General features: G+C 37.0%; 3 protein-coding genes across 3 annotated transcripts; all 3 read right to left on the reverse strand.

Moving 5' to 3' along the window:
* Nucleotides 1-359: 359 nt before the first annotated feature.
* On the reverse strand, nucleotides 360-4,087 carry LOC127813419 (cucumisin-like). The gene is made up of 10 exons (XM_052354379.1): nucleotides 3,977-4,087; nucleotides 3,780-3,871; nucleotides 3,545-3,642; nucleotides 3,275-3,421; nucleotides 3,077-3,176; nucleotides 2,459-2,969; nucleotides 2,087-2,383; nucleotides 1,832-1,960; nucleotides 1,499-1,712; nucleotides 360-1,322 (listed from the first exon to the last, which is right to left on the reverse strand). Exons 1-10 carry the CDS (start codon nucleotides 4,085-4,087, stop codon nucleotides 652-654), a joined length of 2,370 nt encoding a protein of 789 aa, XP_052210339.1. The 3' UTR covers nucleotides 360-651.
* A 3,567-nt stretch (nucleotides 4,088-7,654) lies between these two features.
* Nucleotides 7,655-9,263, reverse strand: LOC127813377 (transcription factor TCP19-like). Its single transcript, XM_052354322.1, has one exon. It carries the CDS (start codon nucleotides 9,031-9,033, stop codon nucleotides 7,942-7,944), a length of 1,092 nt encoding a protein of 363 aa, XP_052210282.1. The 5' UTR covers nucleotides 9,034-9,263; the 3' UTR covers nucleotides 7,655-7,941.
* An 802-nt stretch (nucleotides 9,264-10,065) lies between these two features.
* On the reverse strand, nucleotides 10,066-16,407 carry LOC127813376 (hydroxymethylglutaryl-CoA synthase). Its single transcript, XM_052354321.1, has 12 exons — nucleotides 16,222-16,407; nucleotides 15,405-15,511; nucleotides 14,382-14,514; nucleotides 13,739-13,882; nucleotides 12,350-12,508; nucleotides 11,877-11,950; nucleotides 11,717-11,792; nucleotides 11,545-11,600; nucleotides 11,348-11,435; nucleotides 10,997-11,137; nucleotides 10,748-10,897; nucleotides 10,066-10,638 (listed from the first exon to the last, which is right to left on the reverse strand). Exons 1-12 carry the CDS (start codon nucleotides 16,291-16,293, stop codon nucleotides 10,426-10,428), a joined length of 1,413 nt encoding a protein of 470 aa, XP_052210281.1. The 5' UTR covers nucleotides 16,294-16,407; the 3' UTR covers nucleotides 10,066-10,425.
* Nucleotides 16,408-19,888: the final 3,481 nt, after the last annotated feature.

The raw sequence follows: 19,888 nt of genomic DNA on the forward strand, positions 1-19,888 counted from the left end.
TCGCTTTGTTTTCTTGGTTTTACTTGGTTTGCTGCTGTTATGGGGGATTTTTTCTTTTTTCCTGGTGCGCAGGGGGTCTATGCAGTTTGGCGATGGTGCTAGGAGTTTGGTTTGGATTTCTGGTTCTTGATCTGCTTTGTTATTTGAATGCAGTTCGTTTTTGTTGCATTTGGGATCTGTATGTTAATAATGGTCATCAGCTGTTATTTTGAAGCCTTTCTGGAGGGCAGCTTCTGGGGGTTAAGGGCAGTGGGGCGGTGATTGATTAATAATAACTTGCTCAAAACATCAGAAAATGGATGGATTGCTCCTCCGTTGAGGCAGTTTGTGTAAAACAATTGCGTGTGGCTTTATAGAAAGAGGAATTAGTAAAGGAATGAAAATGGAAGCAGCAAGGTCGGCCTTCAGTCCGGAGTAGTAGTTTTATTAAAATATCAAAGGGTGTGGCATTGCCGGCGCCCACGCCATTACCACACTTAGGCGTTTTCTCCTTGGACGTGGTTTTTTCCAGTCCTAGGCTCCTAATTTACATGATTGTTATTATCATTACTGAAGACGTCCTCCAACTTAATTTAGGCAGCAAGAACAACTTCATCATCTTCTGCCATAATTGAAGCTCCTCCATCTGTGTGCAGACTGCAGAGTAGTAATTCAAGGGTGGTGCGATTTCATAGCTCCATTTCCAAAGATGTCATTCTTGTGGCTGAAAAAGGAATTAGAACCCTGAAAACTAGGCTTCCTTTCAGAACTCAACTCGGTCGTGGATTCACTGTCAAGATTGTAAGGAGCACCAGGGACGTAGTTATACACCACGAGCGGGGTTCTCACCACGTTGGCTCCATCTTTCCAAGTTATAGCACCCGATATGATCGGCTGCTGTGAAATCTTCGGCCCCGTCACCTTCACCGTGAACGATTTCTTCTCTCCGACGGCAGAGAAGGAGAGCACCGACGGCTCTACCGACACACTGATACTTGTGGGCATGTACATGCTAGCCGTGTAAGTTGAGTTGGGTGCCCCCACATTGGTCACTGTCCTGGTGAACACTCCGTTGATCTGCTGGCCATCCTCGACGTACAGGGAGAATGAGGGGTAGTTGAGGTCCCAACCTCTTCCGGGCTCCGTGCTGTTGCAAGCGCTGTCATCTCCAGTGACCAGCCGGAGAGTGGAAGTGTTGTAGCCCTGCTTGCAGAGGAAATTCACGAAATCTGCCTCGGATGCATCGAATACGAGTCCCGGGTTTACTGCGGCAGTGGGGCTGATCTGACCAGATCCATAGCCAAACTCAAGGTCCTCCTGCTTCCTTGGGTCCATTACCGAAGCTGACGATGATGATGATTACATACATATAGAGATTCGATCAAATTTTAGTTATATATTAAGAAGGGTGTTGCATGGTTTGATGATCAGCAGCAATTAAAAGGGTTCATTAAACTTGGTGAAGTCGTGATGTGATAAGAACTTGGCATTTCTGATGACATGATGGATGATCGCCTACCTGTGGTCATGAGGGCAGATTTAATGGCGGCCGGAGACCAGTCTGGGTGGGCGGCTTTGACATAGGCAGCGGCGCCGCTGGCATGGGGGCAGGACATGGAAGTGCCGGAGATTATGTTAAAGTAGGTGCTCCTGGTGTCATAGTAGGAGATGGAAGGTGGTGCTACCGGCGACCAGCCGGCAAGAATGTCCACGCCGGGGGCAGTGAGATCAGGCTGCTCATCCGTCAGTGCGTATAAGAAATCAACACCAAAAAAAGAACAGATCATCTAATCTAAAGAAATATATATATCAACAATGAAGCAGCAGCAAATTGCTATTATTAATTAATCACCTTGAGAATGTCCGGGCTGAAAGGATTGGGCCCTCTGGAGGAAAATGAAACGACAATTGGTGCCATGATATCCTTTGGCGTCTCGCTGACCAAAATGGTCGCCACGGGGTTGCTGAAAGGTTTAATTTGCTCATATCAATTAATTATATAATTAATTGCTCTAGCCAGCTATCTAGTAATTTAAGATAAATAAATAAATGTATATGTGGGATGTATCTTCTTCAATTACTCGGTTGTTCTGATGTAATCCAAAACTGTAAGTGCATCTTCTGGGCTGATAACTGTTGCTGGTAAGGGGTAGCTGAAGGCGAAATCGGTATAAAATGCACTGGACATGATGGTGCCGATGCCATCAGCCAATAGGATTCCAGTAGATCCGCGGAAGCTTTGGCAAAGAACAATCTTTCCTTTAACAATATCTGAATTCATGGCATCCGCAAAGCAGTAACTCGAAATTTCTGGATTAGAACCTATTGTGTAGTTCACTGCATCACCTCCCCAGATCAAGGGATATGTGGTGCCATTCAGATCGAAGCTATTGATGGACAGTCCCTGCATATATATATAAATGCATGTTAATCAATACATATAGTATATGATGATGGAATGAATAAGAATATTACGTACCGAAAAAGTTTTCCCATTGCCAAGAACAGCCTCAGCGACGAACTTTCTGTCAATGGTGCTGGCGGCAACAGTGAGTATCCAAGGTGCAAAGTTGGCCACTGAGACAGGGTAAGGGCCAAAATTCCCCGCAGAACAGGAGGTTAATATCCCCTTCCTGAAGGCGTGGAAAGACCCAATGGCGATCGGGTCCTCAAAGTATGGGTATGGCCATCCGGATCCAAGGGAAACGGAGATGATGTCGACGCCGTCGGCAATGGCATCGTCGAATGCAGCAAGGATGTCGGCGGTGGCACAGCCGAAGTACCAACAGACTTTGTAGACGGCGATTCTGGCATTGGGGACTCCACCTCTGGCGGTTCCGTTGGCCAGCCCAAAGAAGCTTGCGTTAGGCACCTCCCTGCCGGCTGCAGTTGAGGAGGTGTGAGTGCCATGTCCGATGGCGTCCCTTGGGGATGGGAAGTCGTCCTCGTAGGAATCGAAGCTGTTGTAGTATCGCGCCCCAATGATCTTGCTGTACGTGCGTTGCGTTACAGTTAACTATTGGTGATTCATTCATTCATTCATCATTAATTAATTCATAGTAGCAGCAGCAGCAGCAGCAGTAGTTATAGTACATACTTGTTGCAGGTGAAATTGGCGCCCTGGCATGTCCCATTCCACTTGGCAGGGGGAGCGCCCATCTTGTCGTCGCTGAAGCTAGGATGTTCCGGCCAAATCCCTGGATAACAAAACTTAAAAAGATTTAAGCCTTGGCCCAATTTGTTCAGAGCTCTAATCTCTAATTTGATTTGGTTTTGCTATATAATTATTAATTACCAGTGTCTATAAGGGCGACGATGACATCTCCTTCCTGGGGAGGAGTGCCAACAACACTGCTGTTACCCAAACCCATGAAGTCCCACGACCTTGTAGTATGCAGCTCAAAGACGTGGTTTGGAATCACAGATATTACTCCTTCCATTTCTGCCCCGCCCACAATAACAGTATTAATTAATTAATAATGAGTAAAGAGTAAATTCACACACACACATATATATATATATATATATATTAACATGTATAATTCCCAGGTCGCTATCATCACACCTGAAACCTTTGCTACTTCATCGGCTGTCAGCTTGGCAGCAAATCCATTAAAGCTCCTGCCGTAGCTATAGACTAGAGACTCTTTGGCAGAACGAGGACTGCATGCGCGTGCATATGTGTAGTATGCAATCCCAATTAATTAGTTAATATATATCGCAATCGAACAAATGCTTATATAATTAATTAATTATAATAATGTACGTAGCAGTGGTGGTTAATTTAATTGAAATTGAACCTTCCAAGTGCATCCTTGAGCATGGCATGGTGGACGGATGCAAGAAGAGGTGCATCTCCTTGTGGCCTCTCCCCCATGTACACTATGTGAATCTGGTGATGATCACACACGAATGTTAATAAATTAAATTAAAAATATCCATCGCCTAAAACCTGCATTAATTGCAGCTATCCATATATATATATATAGGTACCTACCTTCTTGTTCTGTGGGTCTATGCAGTGGCATTGGAGCACAAATAGTGTTGCTGCAAGCAATAATAGAGGGTAGAAGATCAAGGTAACTAAAGACGACTGTGTTTTCGCCATTGGGAAGAACTCAACAAACTCTTAATTCCAATCCTATTTGCTCCCACGAGCTTCTGCTGTCAGGTATGTGCGTGCGTGTGTGTATATATAGTATGTACAAACCAGCTGGTGCCTGCCTGCGATGGATCGAGGCTTGGTAATTTACGCTGATCAGCATATACATATATGTGCTCCTCGGTATCTCCAGCTTACAACGACAAGTGTTGACAACCATCAATGGATAACTCCTATGTGGTATCAAGCAAACTAACAAATCCCATCCATAACCTGCGACATGCTTTTCAAAGGATAAAACCATATATATATTTAATAATGCTACATATCTAATCTATATATATGTACGTTCGTATAGGCTAGGCCGGCCATACATTGGTAATGTTTATGTATGTATAACTCATGCAAGGGAACTTCAAACTCATCAAGGGTAGTGGCATCCTTGTGATGAGTTACTGATAGCGATTAGGTCTAAAGGAATGAAAATTTCTTTTAATATATGATTAGTAATGAATCACAACATATATGAAAATTAAATTGCATGTATGTATATATGTTGTTTTATATTTATAATAATATAATAATATGCCACTACTCTTAAAAACATATATGGGTAGGAAGGAAGGAAGGAAGGAATATGTCGTTGGGCTTGATGTAAATGATTGGTGGGCCACAAATTCTATATTCTCTAAATTTGATCATTTATGTGATATCATTTTAGTTTATATTGACTCTTCAACTTGTCAATATAAAGATATAGTCTTCCAAAAATCAAGTACGATATTTATTATATTATTATTGTATTGTTCTTAAAAAAAATGACTGATTTAAGTATTGAAAAATTTCTCTAAGTATTAGATTCTGTACTCTTTTTATAGGAAGAACTAGTTTAGATAAGTTTGGATTTAAAAATTACTAAGACTATCTTAGAATTGAAAATAACTTGAAAAGAGCACACTATATCACGGATTAAGTGGTGATCAATCTTAAAATCCTCATCATCCATATATCTCTTTAGTTGAAATATCTTGTATTTTGAAAATCGATAAATCTATTTGGATAGAATCTATCCGGATAGAAAGACATTTAATACTTGTTTTATATTATTTTAATTATATTAAACAAAATAGAAAGACAATTTTAACCTTATAAAAATTTTAACTCTTCACTCGTCTAAAACTCCCGCCTAAAACTACTGCCCAACATATTAAAGTTGCACATTTCCAAAGTAAAAAAAATTTAATTATGAAAATGAATAATGACAAAGCAAAAAAAATTAGTTATAAAAATAAATAATGACAATCATCTGTGTTGAAGTCCACCCAATGTGGGCGGATTACATCTTAGATGCAGCCCGCTACTGTATCATGCAGCAGGCGCAGCGGACTGCATGTTAGATGCAGTCCGCTCTGCATCTTAGGAGCAGCGGGCTGCATCTAAGATGTACTTCGCCAGCATTGTATTTGGCGGACTGCATTTAGATGTAGTCCTATCAGAAATTGGGGGTTGTTTGAATTACTGGACGAGTTTCATTACTGATATTTTTGTTATTTGATGTCTTTAATGATCTCGTGCGTCAATCAATTCAAGCAAAGTAGAATAATTTGTATTTAAAGCCATTATGACTCTTGAGATTCTAAAAATTTATTAACTCAGGTGAGAGACTAAAATTTAAATTTAACAAGGAAGAGAGAGATTGAAATTTTGACTTGTGAATAGAAAAGGTATTGTTGGTAAATAAAATATTAAATGACATTCTTATCCTAACATCAATAATTGAAATGACAAAAAAGACAATTTTACCTGGACCGATTCTATCCAAATAGCAAGGCCCTTTGAAAATGCCCCCACCCCATCTTGACTTGGCCCATCCATTTCTCATTTATATATACTATGTTAAGACACAAGATATTGATGTAGAATGTTTTCATAAATGTCAAAATTTTAGGCTGCGTTCTCTTTACTTTTCAATTTTCAATTTTGAGTTTTGAATTCATTTTCAGTTTTCTATTTTGGTAGTTTATTTTTAGAAAATTGAAAACGCGTTCTCTTTGTCATTTTGAAAAACTATTTCTTAAAACAGAAAATTAGAAAACACGTTCTCTTTGAAATTTTGAAAATAATTTTTTAATTATATTTTATTCAATAAATTTGATTATTTAGTAAATTAAAAATATTTAATGTTTATAAATTATTAAAAAATATCTACATTTTAAAGTTAATGAATTTTGTAATATTTTTTTCATTATAATAATAAAATATGAATAAATAAATAAATAAATGTATTTTAAATTTTGAGTTTATTTTGGATGAAAACACTCAAAAACAACTTTTTATTGTTTTGAGTTTTCTTTATAATTTTTTTTTTGTTTTCAATAATATATTTTAAAAAACAGTAAGGAGAACGCGTTTTTATTATTTTAAAAAATTAAAAACTAAAAATAATTTAAAAACAATAAAGAGAAGGCAACCTTAAGTGTTTTTAAATATCATTTTCAAAATTCTTATTATGCATGACAAACGGAAATGACATTTACACCCTGTGGTCAGGCAGAAGACAAAGCATAAAAGTATCAGAAATCAAAGGTCGGACCAGGCCCAATCAATCTGCAATACTTGTGATGTGGAGTTAATTTGATGGCACTATGGAGCCCATTTCCCATTAATTAGGAAGTGGGGGTGTTAGGTTCTAACTCACACAGGGCATAATATATATTCCAATTTAATTCTTCCTTTCCAACATTAATACAAATTTAGATTAGTTATCTTATATCTCTATATTTATCTGCGACATAAACGCACATTAATTATAATTATAATTATAATTAATTCATGTTTCTTTAAACTGATGAAATCATCTAAATTACCCAACCTACTCAACTATGATTTGAAGAACTCGTTATAGGTTTATAACCCGATTATTCAATATCAAGTGAAAGTGGGGCCGGCGGCGCCACCAATCCATAAGAACCGTCCGTTGGTGGTGCAGAAAGAACGACTGGCTTCTTCATTTTTCTTCTTCTGCTTTTGTGTTTGGTTGGGCGAGAACTTGGTTGGGGGCCCACCAGCTTTTCTGGTTCCCGGTATATGTGGGCCCACATCCGAAAATAGTGGGGGCCCACCAGATAAAGGGTCTTTTGGGCCCCCCACTCCCAGGCCCAATCCTCTTCTTGACAGCTGGACGTACGTTCGTTGGAGAAAGTTTTGCTTTTTTATTATCTTGCCTCCAAGCCCAAGCACGTGCGTGTTGCCTCTCTCTCTCTCTCTCTCTCTCTCTCTCTCTCTCTAATTGGGTTTGGGTTGTGTGGAGAAGAGTAGGTTTGGGGTAGGGAGTGGGGACACCCAACCCACTACCGTCCGTTCCCCATCTAACACGTGCTTCTCGGCCTATTCTCACGTGCCTTCTTCCCCACCCACCCCGCACGCCCCAATGGATCCCAATTCCCATTTATACATTTAATAATTTCTAATGAAAAGAAACCAAAATTAACAACAAATTTGTATGCATTTGGAGTTGATAAAGAAAAAAATCAAAATCTTTTTATTCACAATTACATGACAGGACAAGGTAAGGAAGGGAAGGGAGGACATGGTCAAAGGATAATCTTTTCAGCTTACAAATTACATTTGAAAATTTCATCTTTACTAGATATAGCTGTAGGCTATAGCTAACCACCTACTTGGGACTTGGAGAATTGAGTCGAGAAACTAGCTAACAGTAGAAGAATGACCCCCCAAAAAACACAACATGAAAACAAACAAAATTAGAGAGAGAGAGAGAGAGAGACCCAACCCAACAGCTGATAATAGATGTTTTCATAGCTTAATAATTTTGTTATTAGTATTAATTGTTAATTAAATTAACTAATTGAGGGTCTTGAAGAAGAAGAAGAAGCAGAAGCAGAAGAAGTGGGGTGTGTGTGTTGATTCCCCCTTCCACCCATAAACTGAAGTTCCTTCTTCTCGTAGATCTCCAACGAGAAGTCCCTCAGGCTCAGCATCTGACTCCCCGAGCTCACGCTTGCCGGAGCCATGCTCGATTTCTTCTTCCCCCCGCTTTTCCCGCTCCCGCATACCGCTCCCGACGACGACTGTGTCTGTGCCCCCCCTGCCACCAACGAAGAGATCGGCCGAGCCGCCATGTTCAAGACCGGCGTCACGCCCGGTGATATTGTCCATAACTGTGGCTGCTGCTGCTGCTGGTTCAATCCCGACGGAACCCCTGCCGCCGCAGGCATCATCCAGAAGGCGTTCGAGGGTATCATCATCCCGGCGTTACTCACTGTCCAAATCGGGACCAACCCTTGAGGCGCGACCGGCGCCAACCCAGCCGCCTGGGAAACGCCCTCGCTCGCCGGGGCTACGTCGTAAAACTCGCTATTCGACGGTCGTCGCCGCTTCTTGTGAGCCGTAGAACCTTCGCTCTCTTGGTTGGCCGAAGTCGTGGGTATTTTGAGGGTTCCGCCGACGGAGACGGCGATGGCCGGGACGGTCCCCGTCCCGGTGGCCTCGATGATCGCTTGCTCGGCGTGTTCCAGGAGCCACCGAACGGTCTCGCCGTCGGACCTGTGACCCAGTTCGCGAGTCAGCTGGAAGATTCGGGCCGCACACGTGGCGGGAATCCGGATCCTCCGGCCGCGGCCCTCCACCTTGGTGTGGCGGTCCTTGGTGGATGATCGCCGGGAGGTGGTGGCGACAGGCATAGGCATATGCATCTGCATCAGCGGCACCATCCCAATCGGCGGTTGAGCTGCTTGTTGTGTTGGATTGGAGTTGTGGGGTTTGTGATCCTCCTCGTGTTCTTCCTTCAGAACCAGTTGGCGGTCCAAAGACGAAGCCTTTGCGACTCCACTGGCGTGGCTACTGTCTTCAGGCTCGGCGGCACTGTTGCTGAGATCAGACGTACCGCCATCGTCATCCGGTTCAAAGTCGGGCTCTGGAAAGGACGACATTAATTGGTAAGCCAATAATAGGATCGAAGAAAGATGGGAAATTAGGCGGAAAATCAGTGAGGAAGTGAGAGAAATAGTTCCGGATTCGTCGGAGGAGGAGAGGAGAGCAGTGGGAAGGAAGATGGAAGAATCATGGAATTATCATAGAAAGGTAGGGCAGCCAAAAGGTTTATAATTGGAAAGAGCCAAGCCCTAGAACCCAATTCCTAGGATACATAATAGAGAGGGGGGGGGGGGGGGGGGGGGGGGGGGTAAATTTCATTTCTGTTCTTTTCTTTCCTTTCCCATTGGGTTGGGTTGGGTTGGATTGGGTATGGCATGAATCGTGTATGACGGGGGAAGCAGAGATCAATGGTTGAGGGTTGGGTGATGCAGGGTATTGAGCAGTGGGATGATGACGCGTGTAAGATTGCAGTCCGGGATGCCCTTGTTTATGTGCTGTCCTTATCATCATCATCGTCTAATAAGACGATAATAAGGGTTGGTGTGTGGGGCTCAGCCATTTAGCTTCTACAGTGTGTCAGAAAAAGTGTGGGAAAAAAAGTGTTTAACATTTGTGACGAAATGAACGGCTGTGATTGGTAGAGACCACCCGTGCTGGGTGGTCCATGCACTACCCCAGTGTTACAGTTTGTGAGAGTCGGGTTGGGCTTTCTTGTCCAACACAAGGCCCAAACAAAAATCTTGATGAGCTATGCATTTAAAGCCCGCCATCCCTTCCAATTATTAATAACATATAATATAATTTTTCAAGCCAATTAACCAAACGTGTTACTCTTTTGAGTCTCTAATTCTAAAACAAAAGGCTAACTTTAAAGGCATAACCAAACATAGGTCCTGTTCTTGATCTCAACCAATATAAGGGTAGACTTGGGTTGGGTGCTTGAGTCTTGAGTAGCACAGAGGAAATCAAATTTCCACTTCATAATATTATGGCGGTGGCCACAGGCCACCTTGAGTCTTGAGTAGATGCAGAGGAAAATAAGAACAGATAATATATATAAGTACCAATCTTCTGTGGGACTTGGATGATGACGACTGAATCAGTTTTGATTAATAATCAGAATGAAATATTCATCCTCAGAAGTAGAAACTAGAAAACATTGAGAATGGTTACAATCTGACATAAATTTAAATCCGATTAGCACAGAGATGGGAGGGATTACATATGACAAAGAAACTGACACTTTCTGCTGGACAAACCATATATATATATATATATATATTAGCAATACCTACGCCTACACGCATGGAACAAACACTTTTTATCTTATGGAGGCAATGGTGACTTCTGACTGAGTACCTGATGTGCTGCTCATGGCATAGGCATAGTCTAAAGAACAGCTGAACCAACTTCTGGAACACCATTCTGTAAATGCATACCCCCCTAATCTAGTGCCCATTAGCCACTGATCCATTTTCCTGGCTACTGCTAGTGTTGGCCCCTGACTTCTTTGCATAGAATCGTCGGTACATGGAGTCAACTTCGGTGAGATAGTAGGTGCCTGGAGATAAAAGGCCACAATCTTTGCTGGTCACAAAGTCCTTGGCCCCATACCTGTGCTCCATTAGCTTCATGATTTCGACAAATTTTTCCGGATGGAACTGCCCATACCAAAGCATGCTTATCAAACGGATACAGCAATACGCAACTAGGGCTTTGTAGATTGACAACATCATATTGTCATGACTGGAACTAGAGAAAGAAAAATACCTCGTGCCTCAACTTTAACTTCGTATCCACGTTCATCACGTTTACGATGTTTGACAAGCTGAAAGGATGTTGACCATCACGAATTCGGAAGGAAAACATAGTGGCAGTTAAACCACTGCCATATGAGAACATCACAACCCGCTGACCTACCTGAAAGTAACAAAAGTTGATACTTTATTATGATGGAGATATAAAAGTTTTTGCTTCCATGGCTTGGCCCCTATGTAGAAACAAGTCATAAGGATTTACCAATGAGCTATCCCTATTGTGAATAAGAGATGCGAATGCCGCATACAGAGATGCTGTATACATATTACCAACTTGCTTGGGTAACAACGTGCCCGGTTGCACCTTGGCATCATAAAAAGGCTTTGCGACTTGCTGGGTTGCCTGGAGATTCATTGACGATACCAAGCCCATTATAAGAGAGGCCAAATAAATAATTACATGGTTATAAGAAAAGCACTCCAAGCAGGATTCTACATCTTTGAGCTTAAAATTTGATTGCTTTCTTAGCCAATACAATGTCAAAGTCTAGCCAAAGTAAAAGTATGGAAGCAAGCATAAGATCAGAAATGCACATCCTGTATAAAGGAATACCTTCTCAAGATCACGGCTTTGGTAGCTTTCATCCCCAGTTAGAGTTGAAAATGGTTCTAGTTTTTCCTTCGCAGCCTCATCAATAGAGCTGTGAGTCAAACCAAATAAGATAAATGACTACATATTACGTACACGTGAATCAAGTGAACAAGAAATGGCGAAACTTTATATTCTTCTTTCAGAGGGTTGAAGAAAACCTTGCATTCCTCAAGAAATCATTGAATAGTAATCGAGCAAAGCTCTTCTGAACAAGCTGCAGTGATTCAAGTGAAAAATTCAAACATGACTTTTTCTAAAAACTGTGAAGCTTCTAATGGTGAAACAGATAGAGAAATAAATTGTACATTTTTTACACTTCAGATAAAGTACCTTGTTATATGGCGAATGAAACACAAAATAATCAGCATCAATGACTGAAAATTGCTTACCTTCCAATTTTTCATACCTGGAGATGAGCAAGGACGGTAAGACATTCACATGGAGCATATAGCACAAACCAAAGAAAAGAAAGATGGTAGTGGCAGCTTACTTGTGGCAAAAACGTTTGTAACAAGAATCAAGCGCCATGAGATAGCAAGTTTGTGAGAGCTTTCCATCAACGACCTACAAAAAGAAGTTCAGGAAGGATGAAAATCATAAAAAAACTACAATGAGACAACAAGATGCCTCCAAAACAGCAAACAGCCAAGAAATTATAATGCACTAGGGCAATGATTTTGTAAGATATGCTATACCTTAAAAATATATGCTTCACAAAGTAGAACAAAACTCTTTCTAGAAAAGTTGTCTTAGGACATAACAGAAAAGAAAAATATTTAGAACTTCAATGAAGTTGTAATTGCTACTTATGACATATGCCCTGATGGTAGCTTCTACCTTCACATTTTCATTTTGTGGATCAGAAAGTATAAAATTACGATCACAATGTCTATGTTATTGTGGAAGATAGTATGAAATTATATGAAACGAGATGGAAGTTAAAGGAAGTTCAGGGATAATTACCGGGTATTCACTTGCAAGGTTGGGTTTGTAAAAATCATAGGCATGAGACATATGGCTAGCCCTGAGTTTGCTTTCAAATGCTATTGGAGCATCAGGCCCTATAAGCATGGCAATAGCAGCTGCTCCTCCAGTGGGGCGAGCTGGTCCCTCTGCATATACCTGATTTGAGAAAAGAAAAAAGGAAGGAAATAAAACTTCATTGCCCATGAGTAAGTTGGTTAAGATCTAACACTACTTAATAATGATAAGAGCACATATTGAAGGACTTTGATGTAACCAAGGAACTAAGAAGAATATATTTCAAAAATATTTGGATACAAGATAGTAGAGACAAGTCAATAATAAATTGTACATCTAGCATGTATAGATGGATATAACTCATAAAGGGCATCCCTAGTGCAGGAAGCACCCCAATTTGCAAGGTTTAGGGGAGCATCATAGATGTATACCTCATATTATATATAATAAAATTAAGTATATGATCAAGGCTTTATTAATTCTTTAGAACCCCATTCATAGAACATTTTATGAATTCAAATTATTAAAATGAAAAGTTTGTAGGAGGACTAATAAATATGAAAATATAGGAAGAAGACTAATAGAAGCACGTGTGAGGCAAATAGATGAAATGGAGGAAATATGTAACAAAGAGGGAAAGCCGGAAAGGAAGAAAAGACTTGGGAAAAATCCTTAAAATATAACATCGGATATAATAACCTTGCAAAAGCCATGGATAGAGATAGATGGGAACCTATTAAGTCCTACAGTCAACCACCTTGGTAGGATTAAGGCTTGTGATTGTTGTCATTGTTGTTGTAGTCTTTATTCCAAATTTATTTTAAAACCAAAACTTTTGATATGGTATTCGTTTATTAAAGGGCAAGCTTTGGTAGAAAATGTAAAATTACTCCTACATGACTGGAAGGTCATGGATCAGAATTTTGAGAACAGTTTCTTTGCTATGCAAAAGCGAAGGAAAAGCTCCATACAAAGATGACCCTCTCCCAACTCTCACTAAGTGAGGAGCCTCATGCACTAGGGATGCCCTTAATAGTTGTTTAACACAATGTAACACCTTCACGTAACCAGAAGCGTCTATGCTTCTTAAGTTAGGACTCTACAATTTCTATTTGAAGCCATACTATAAATGATCTATATCAACATTGGAATATGCAATCAATCAGTAAAGAACACAATATCTTATTAATCAAATTATTAATATCCACATAGCCCAGTCATCTCACTTCTTTGTGTTTTCCTTTTCCATACTTCTGTAGACTGTAGGAATAACACACTTAAGTTCAAAGGTCAAGCAAGCATTTCAGCAAAACAAGTTCTAATGCATTAGTGGCATTGACGGGTCACCTAAACCAAAAGAGATGACCATACCGCACTATCTGTGCAGACCACAAGCCCATAGCGTCCATCCCACGAACTGCTCTCTATCCAATTGACACAATTGAATAAAGCTGCAGTTCCCCCATAGCAAGCATTGGTTGAGTCAACACCTTCAATGTCAGTATTTCCACTTTCCTGCTTGTGTCACATGATGACAAAAATAGTAGATTAATTATGACAGAGAAAGAAGGCACGTTGAACAGAAGTACAGAAATTCCCAAAGGTGAAATCTACAGCAAATTAAAGCAATCCAGAAATGAAGTCACAGAGTCTCAAACTAAAGAACTTTTTCATGATACAGAGCATGCAAGAGAATAAATCAGGAAACCGAACCCCCTAACTTGTGAAATCAACCAAGTGTCATCAGCTGTCAAAAAATGCCTCATAAATCAGATGTCCTACTTTTATAGGTAATCTTGGTTGTAAAACCAATTGATTCAATTTATGAAACCATCTTGCACCACAAATTGATTCTCTAAAACTTTTAAAGGGACGAAGTTAATTATTTATATTGTCAATACATCTGAGAATACATTATACAGCTACAACTCATTATCCAGTGACACAAGTAACAAAAAGAAGACGGGATAGTTTTGAACGAGAAACACCACTCTCATCATGAAAGGATTGATACCTCAAAGATTTGCATCAGGAAAGTCTTAATGGACTTGCTCTTGTCTATGACAGTCTCACTGCCCACTTCAAGCCGACCAATTTGCTTTGGATCAATTCCATACTTCCCGAGGAGGGAAGTAACAGCTGTCAAGCTGGACATCACAGAGTAAGAGTAAGACAAGGATAAAATCAAGAACATAGTTGTTGTTTTTAACTAAAAAAACAGAGACCTACAGAAATGTATGAGATTTATGTCATTTACCTAATCATAATAGTATTCAAATTATCCAAAATGAATGAAAAATATACTCTCTTAAAAATTGAGAATAGCAAGCTGGTGTTGCAAAAACAATAACATTATTCAATTTGCTTTATACAAAGAATGTAGAGAAAGACACAAGATAGAAAATCAACACACAAATAAAATCAATGATACTTTAAAATAATTTGGTGCAAAAGGACTGTTAATAGTTCTTTGGTTAACACTTAATATCATCAATCCTAACGCAAGTTATGCAACACAAAGACAAAGTCTTGACAAATTTTCAACCATGATGGTCCCTCATTTTTATCGGTGCAGGTGTACTTTCAATAACAGGTTTTCAAGTTGATACCAGGTTGTGAGATCTATTTAAGATAAAGCGGAGAATAATTGCTAAAGACTGTTGGCGTGTGACTAGTTATTTAACTACTAACTAGACATTATGAAAGTGCTTCAAAATTAGGTAGCTTCACTCCCAACAGAGATTCCTACAAGGCCGGTAAGATTGCTAAAGAACTTGTAAATTTTTCATATCTTATCAGACAAGATTCCTAGAAGGCTGAGTTTATCAAAGATTCCCAGAAGGCCGAGCACATCTCTGGGAAGACATCTTGTAGACGTGTGACAAACTAGTTCTCCCTCCAGTTTTTATTAGTGCAGCAACTACTCAAGCACTGCTCCACAAAGTAATTATCACTGGCCGATGAGTTGGATAGCAGGTGAAATTAATGTTGCTCACACAATCATTTATATAGCAACAATGAGAGACAGAGTCCAAACCTCATGGAGATGACATCTTCGACCTCTGTACAAAATGCCATGCAATCTTGTCCGAGTCCAATAGTGTATTTCCCTTTACTTGCCCCATCGTGGGCCTCCAAGGCTTCCTTCATCACATTAAAAGTTAAAAATTAGCACTTCCGTTTGTTCATGTGTATGGAACAAGTGCACAAGTATACAACCAGAATAATCAACAGAGAGTAGGAAGGCTAAATTGCGCAACTCCATTAGTTTCACCAATAGAATGTCGATTGACAGTTTTATTCACAAACAGAGACGCGTGAGAATAGGCAAGTAGAAACGAACGGGTCTGATGAAACAGACAAATTTTTAACTCTCCCAGTAGTAGTAGGTTAAATTCGAATCAACATAATCGGTACTACAAACGAACATCGGCAAAGAATAAATCAGTAAGAGCATAAAAACAAAATTGAAAGAGGAAGGAATTGAAGTTCGGAAATTTGTGCCTGCGGGATCCATGTACTATTATTAACAATAAGATCTGGAAAAGGATTCAGAAGCTAAAAATCCCTCGAAGAGCAAAATCTAAGCGTCCAAGAATGTTCTATTTAGCTTTTTGTCAAGTTCCAAGAAAATAATTTACAACAGCAAGAGCAACCATCGATTGCATCACTCTGTCCGCGCAATCCACAACTATATAATATATGCGCATGCATCATATTCTGTGCAGATACAGATACATATATTTTCTTCAAATTTTCAAAAATCTAATGAATGCGCGGGGTTTAACTTTTATGTAGAGATCAATTAAAAAAATCTAGAAATGAGAGGCTTAAGTGTGTAGGTAGGTATATACCTGCTGGACACAAGTAGGAGGAAAGTAGATTTCGACTGCAAGAATCCCGACATTCTTGAGCTGCGAAGCCATCTCTGTGGTGGTCTTTCTCGGCTCTGCAAATTCAAATTCTCGGGAACCAAACAGATCAAAATGGCAAGAGGAAGGTGGAGGCTGGCTGCGAAGGATCGCAGGTTTCCGTTAAGACTTAGATATATATATATATATATATAGAGAGAGAGAGAGAGAGAGAGAGAGAGAGAGAGAGAGAGAGAGAGAGAGAGAGAGAGAGAGGCAGAGTGACAGAGCGAGCGGAGCCCTCTGTCAGACTGGGAGCCCCACTTTGGCCCCCTTTTTTTTTCCGTGTTTTTACAGTTTCTGCCATTATTGTAAAACTATTTTAAATCTATAATTTTTAAACTAGTTTTACAATTATATTAAATCTCATTTTATTTAAAGTTTAATTGGAGGGCTTTAATAAAATTTGAATTTTAACTTTGATGCTTTTTTTAAAATAAGAATATCATTAAACAAAAATAACTACAAAAATATTTATACTTTTAGGTTAAAACATATCCGTCACAAGACAATAATAAAAAGGAAATAAATTAAATAAATGAACAAAAAAATCTTCCAAACAAATAAACAAAAAAAAAAATAAAATTATACAACTATGTCCAAGTGTAAAGGATGTCTTCAAGTCTGCACCAATAAAACTAAATCTCAATTGTTTAGAAAACCACTTCTCTAAGTATTACTTTAGTTTTGGACTCTAGTGTTATCAATAATATTGACAATCCCAGGTTACTTAGAGTGTCAAGAGTATACTCAACACAAATCACTATTTGACGAGAGAGTTAAATACTTGTGATGTTAACTCTCAATTACTAAGGAATTAGAACCACAATAGTAGACGACTGACATATAAAAATACAGTCAATTCATGTGTTTTCTTTAAGGATTGGTTTTGAAGTTTGATACAGTCAATTCCTCAATCATCTTTATCATCTTCTTTGAAAAATCAAACCACCTTCAATCGAATAAAAGTCTATCACATCATTATCGCCAATAATGAAACCTTGTTCAATTACCTCATTTTTTCCCTTTATTTTTGCCCTTGATATCACTAATCAAACTCCCACTTCATTTCTATCAACCAATTAATTAAGTTGACTTGTTTTATTGTTTTTTTTCTTCTTTCTTTGTCTACTTTTATGAAAAACAAATTTAGGTTGTGAACTCGTATATAGTTTACGTTACCCAAATTATGAAAGATACTAATTTATGCGAAGAGTGCATAAAAAAATGCAACATTTAATTCTCCATAGTCAATGCTACTCTAACTAATGAAATAGAAAAAATAAAAAATAAAAAACCAATAGTCCAATAGCATGTCTTCAAGTCTACACTGAAAAGGCTAACACCCAATCGCCTAGAAGACCGCTTCCTTAAACATTATTAAGGCTTTGAACTCCAATGTTACCAATATTGTTGACAACTTTATATTACTTACCAAAATAATAACTTAGAGTATTAAGAACATATTCATAATGTAAGTCACTATTTAACGTAAAAGTAATTATTTGTAATGTTAACCCTTAATTACTAAGTAGTTGGAATGAGATGAATCGACAACGAACATATCAAAAAATCGTCAATTTTTGTGCTTTTTTAAGGATTATGTTAACTTTGAATTTTGATACATTCATTAATTGAATTTCTCAATCATCTTTATTATCGTCTCTTTTGAGAAAACTAGACCTATCTTCAATCTAAAAAAGTCTTTCGCATCATTATCAACGATAATGAAACCTTATACAATTATCTCATTTTTTTTCTATACAAGTGGTGAACCCGTGTGATACATGGAAGAATTTAATTTAAAAATAAAAAATTAAATTTTTTATTTTAAATAATTTTAACAGAATTGATAATTATATATTTTTTAATCTTCAATTATTTATCAAAATTTAAGTTTAATTAATTATTTGCTATTCAATATGTTAATAGAAAACATTTTTAATTCAATGTAATGTCATTCAATGTGCTAAAGAATAATTAACACATTAAGTAAGTAACTTGACAAAATACTTATAAATTTTTTTATTTATTATATTATATTTATTTATAAATAAATATTATAAAATCTATAATATATTCACTCAAAAATGTTTGTTATTTTTTATTTATTATATTATAATTATAAATATAAATTAAAACTCTTAAATATGAGTAAGAATAAGTTTTTTCAATAATAACAAAATTTTAAAAATAAGAATTTTAATTTCTTCCATAGTCTTAAAAATGTGATACCTTAAATATTAATTAGTATTGAAAAACCCTAGCATTTAACAACCTTAAATAATTTTTTATGAATTTGTTAAGATATCACATTTTCAAGACTATAATATAATTATTAAAGTAATTAATAATTAATAAATCACTACCTTTGATTTAATGCAAGTTTTTAAGGGAAAAATTCATCATTGATTGACACTTGGCAAAATACTTTGTTTGATTATCATATTTTAATATTATATAAATATATATAGAATAAAGTTATAAAAATAATATTTTAAATAAATAGACAATTTCCTATGACTTAATTAATAGTTTAAGTTGTCTATTAATATTTCTCATAAAATCCATGCAAATTTAATATAAATTTTAAAGGTAAAAAATAACTTGACAAATTTTTGGAGGAAACAAAAATTTGCAAATTATTCTACTTTAATATAATATATTATATATTATTATATTATACAAAGATAAAATTTTATTTAATGAATAATTTTCTGTGACTTAGTTAATACTTTAAGTGTCTATTCATATTTCTTATAAATAATATTTATTTTTGATTGATTGACGGATTAATTGATGAGAAGATCTAACATAAAATATTTATTTTTGATTAATTAATAGCATTAAAAAATTCATGTAAGTTTAATACAAATTTTAGATGTAAAAAATAGTTTGGCAGATTTTTAAAGGGAAGAAATATTTGTATACTATTCTACTATAATATATAATATTTATATTATATTATATAAAGATAGAATTTTATATAAATAAATAATTTTCTGTGACTTATTTAATAGTTTAAATGTCTATTTATATTCTTCATAAATAGTATTTATTTTTGATTGATTGACGGATTAATTAAATATTTAATATTTACATAATAATATATTGGAAAATCCATTATTAGCATTAAAAAACTCGTGTATTTAAAATTTATTATTAATTTTATAATAATTAGTATATATTATTTCAAAACAATTGAAAAATTTTAATTATTAAAGCAAATTACAAAATATAAATTATTAATGTAATAAGTACTAAATGAAAATTATTAATGCAAGTTTGGGAGGGAAATTTTATTACTACTTATTATTTCAAAGCAATTGAAAGATTTAAATTATTAATGTAAATTACAAATACAATAAATATTAATTACAAATTATTAATATAAGTTTTGAGGAGAAATTTCTTTTTTCAAGACTATTCTACTTTTATATATATAAAGATTTTTACCCTTAATACCACCGATCAAACTCCAAAATAAGGAGAAAAAAGAAAGAAAAGAAAAAGGGTGAAAATGGTAATTTGATTTTGGTACTAGTGAATAATAAAGGGCAGCCAGGTGAGTAGCTAAAACTTTCATTCATCATGAATAGCCGCTTTTGTT

The sequence above is a fragment of the Diospyros lotus genome, chromosome 11 (assembly GCF_014633365.1).
Source record: "Diospyros lotus cultivar Yz01 chromosome 11, ASM1463336v1, whole genome shotgun sequence".
NCBI lineage: Eukaryota > Viridiplantae > Streptophyta > Magnoliopsida > Ericales > Ebenaceae > Diospyros > Diospyros lotus.

What these genes read in the sequence shown, in the direction of transcription:
- LOC127813419 (XM_052354379.1), bottom strand. Translation starts at nt 4,087, where the DNA reads ATGGCGAAAACACAGTCGTCTTTAGTTACCTTGATCTTCTACCCTCTA. An exon ending in TAGACCCACAGAACAAGAAG is followed by an intron (nt 3,872 to 3,976) that starts GTAGGTACCTAT and finishes GATCATCACCAG; the next exon opens with ATTCACATAGTGTACATGGG. An exon ending in GCAATGGGAAAACTTTTTCG is followed by an intron (nt 2,384 to 2,458) that starts GTACGTAATATT and finishes ATATATATGCAG; the next exon opens with GGACTGTCCATCAATAGCTT.
- LOC127813377 (XM_052354322.1), bottom strand. Translation starts at nt 9,033, where the DNA reads ATGTCGTCCTTTCCAGAGCCCGACTTTGAACCGGATGACGATGGCGGT.
- LOC127813376 (XM_052354321.1), bottom strand. Translation starts at nt 16,293, where the DNA reads ATGGCTTCGCAGCTCAAGAATGTCGGGATTCTTGCAGTCGAAATCTAC. An exon ending in GAAGATGTCATCTCCATGAG is followed by an intron (nt 14,515 to 15,404) that starts GTTTGGACTCTG and finishes TGTGATGTCCAG; the next exon opens with CTTGACAGCTGTTACTTCCC. An exon ending in ACAATAGGGATAGCTCATTG is followed by an intron (nt 10,898 to 10,996) that starts GTAAATCCTTAT and finishes TGTTACTTTCAG; the next exon opens with GTAGGTCAGCGGGTTGTGAT.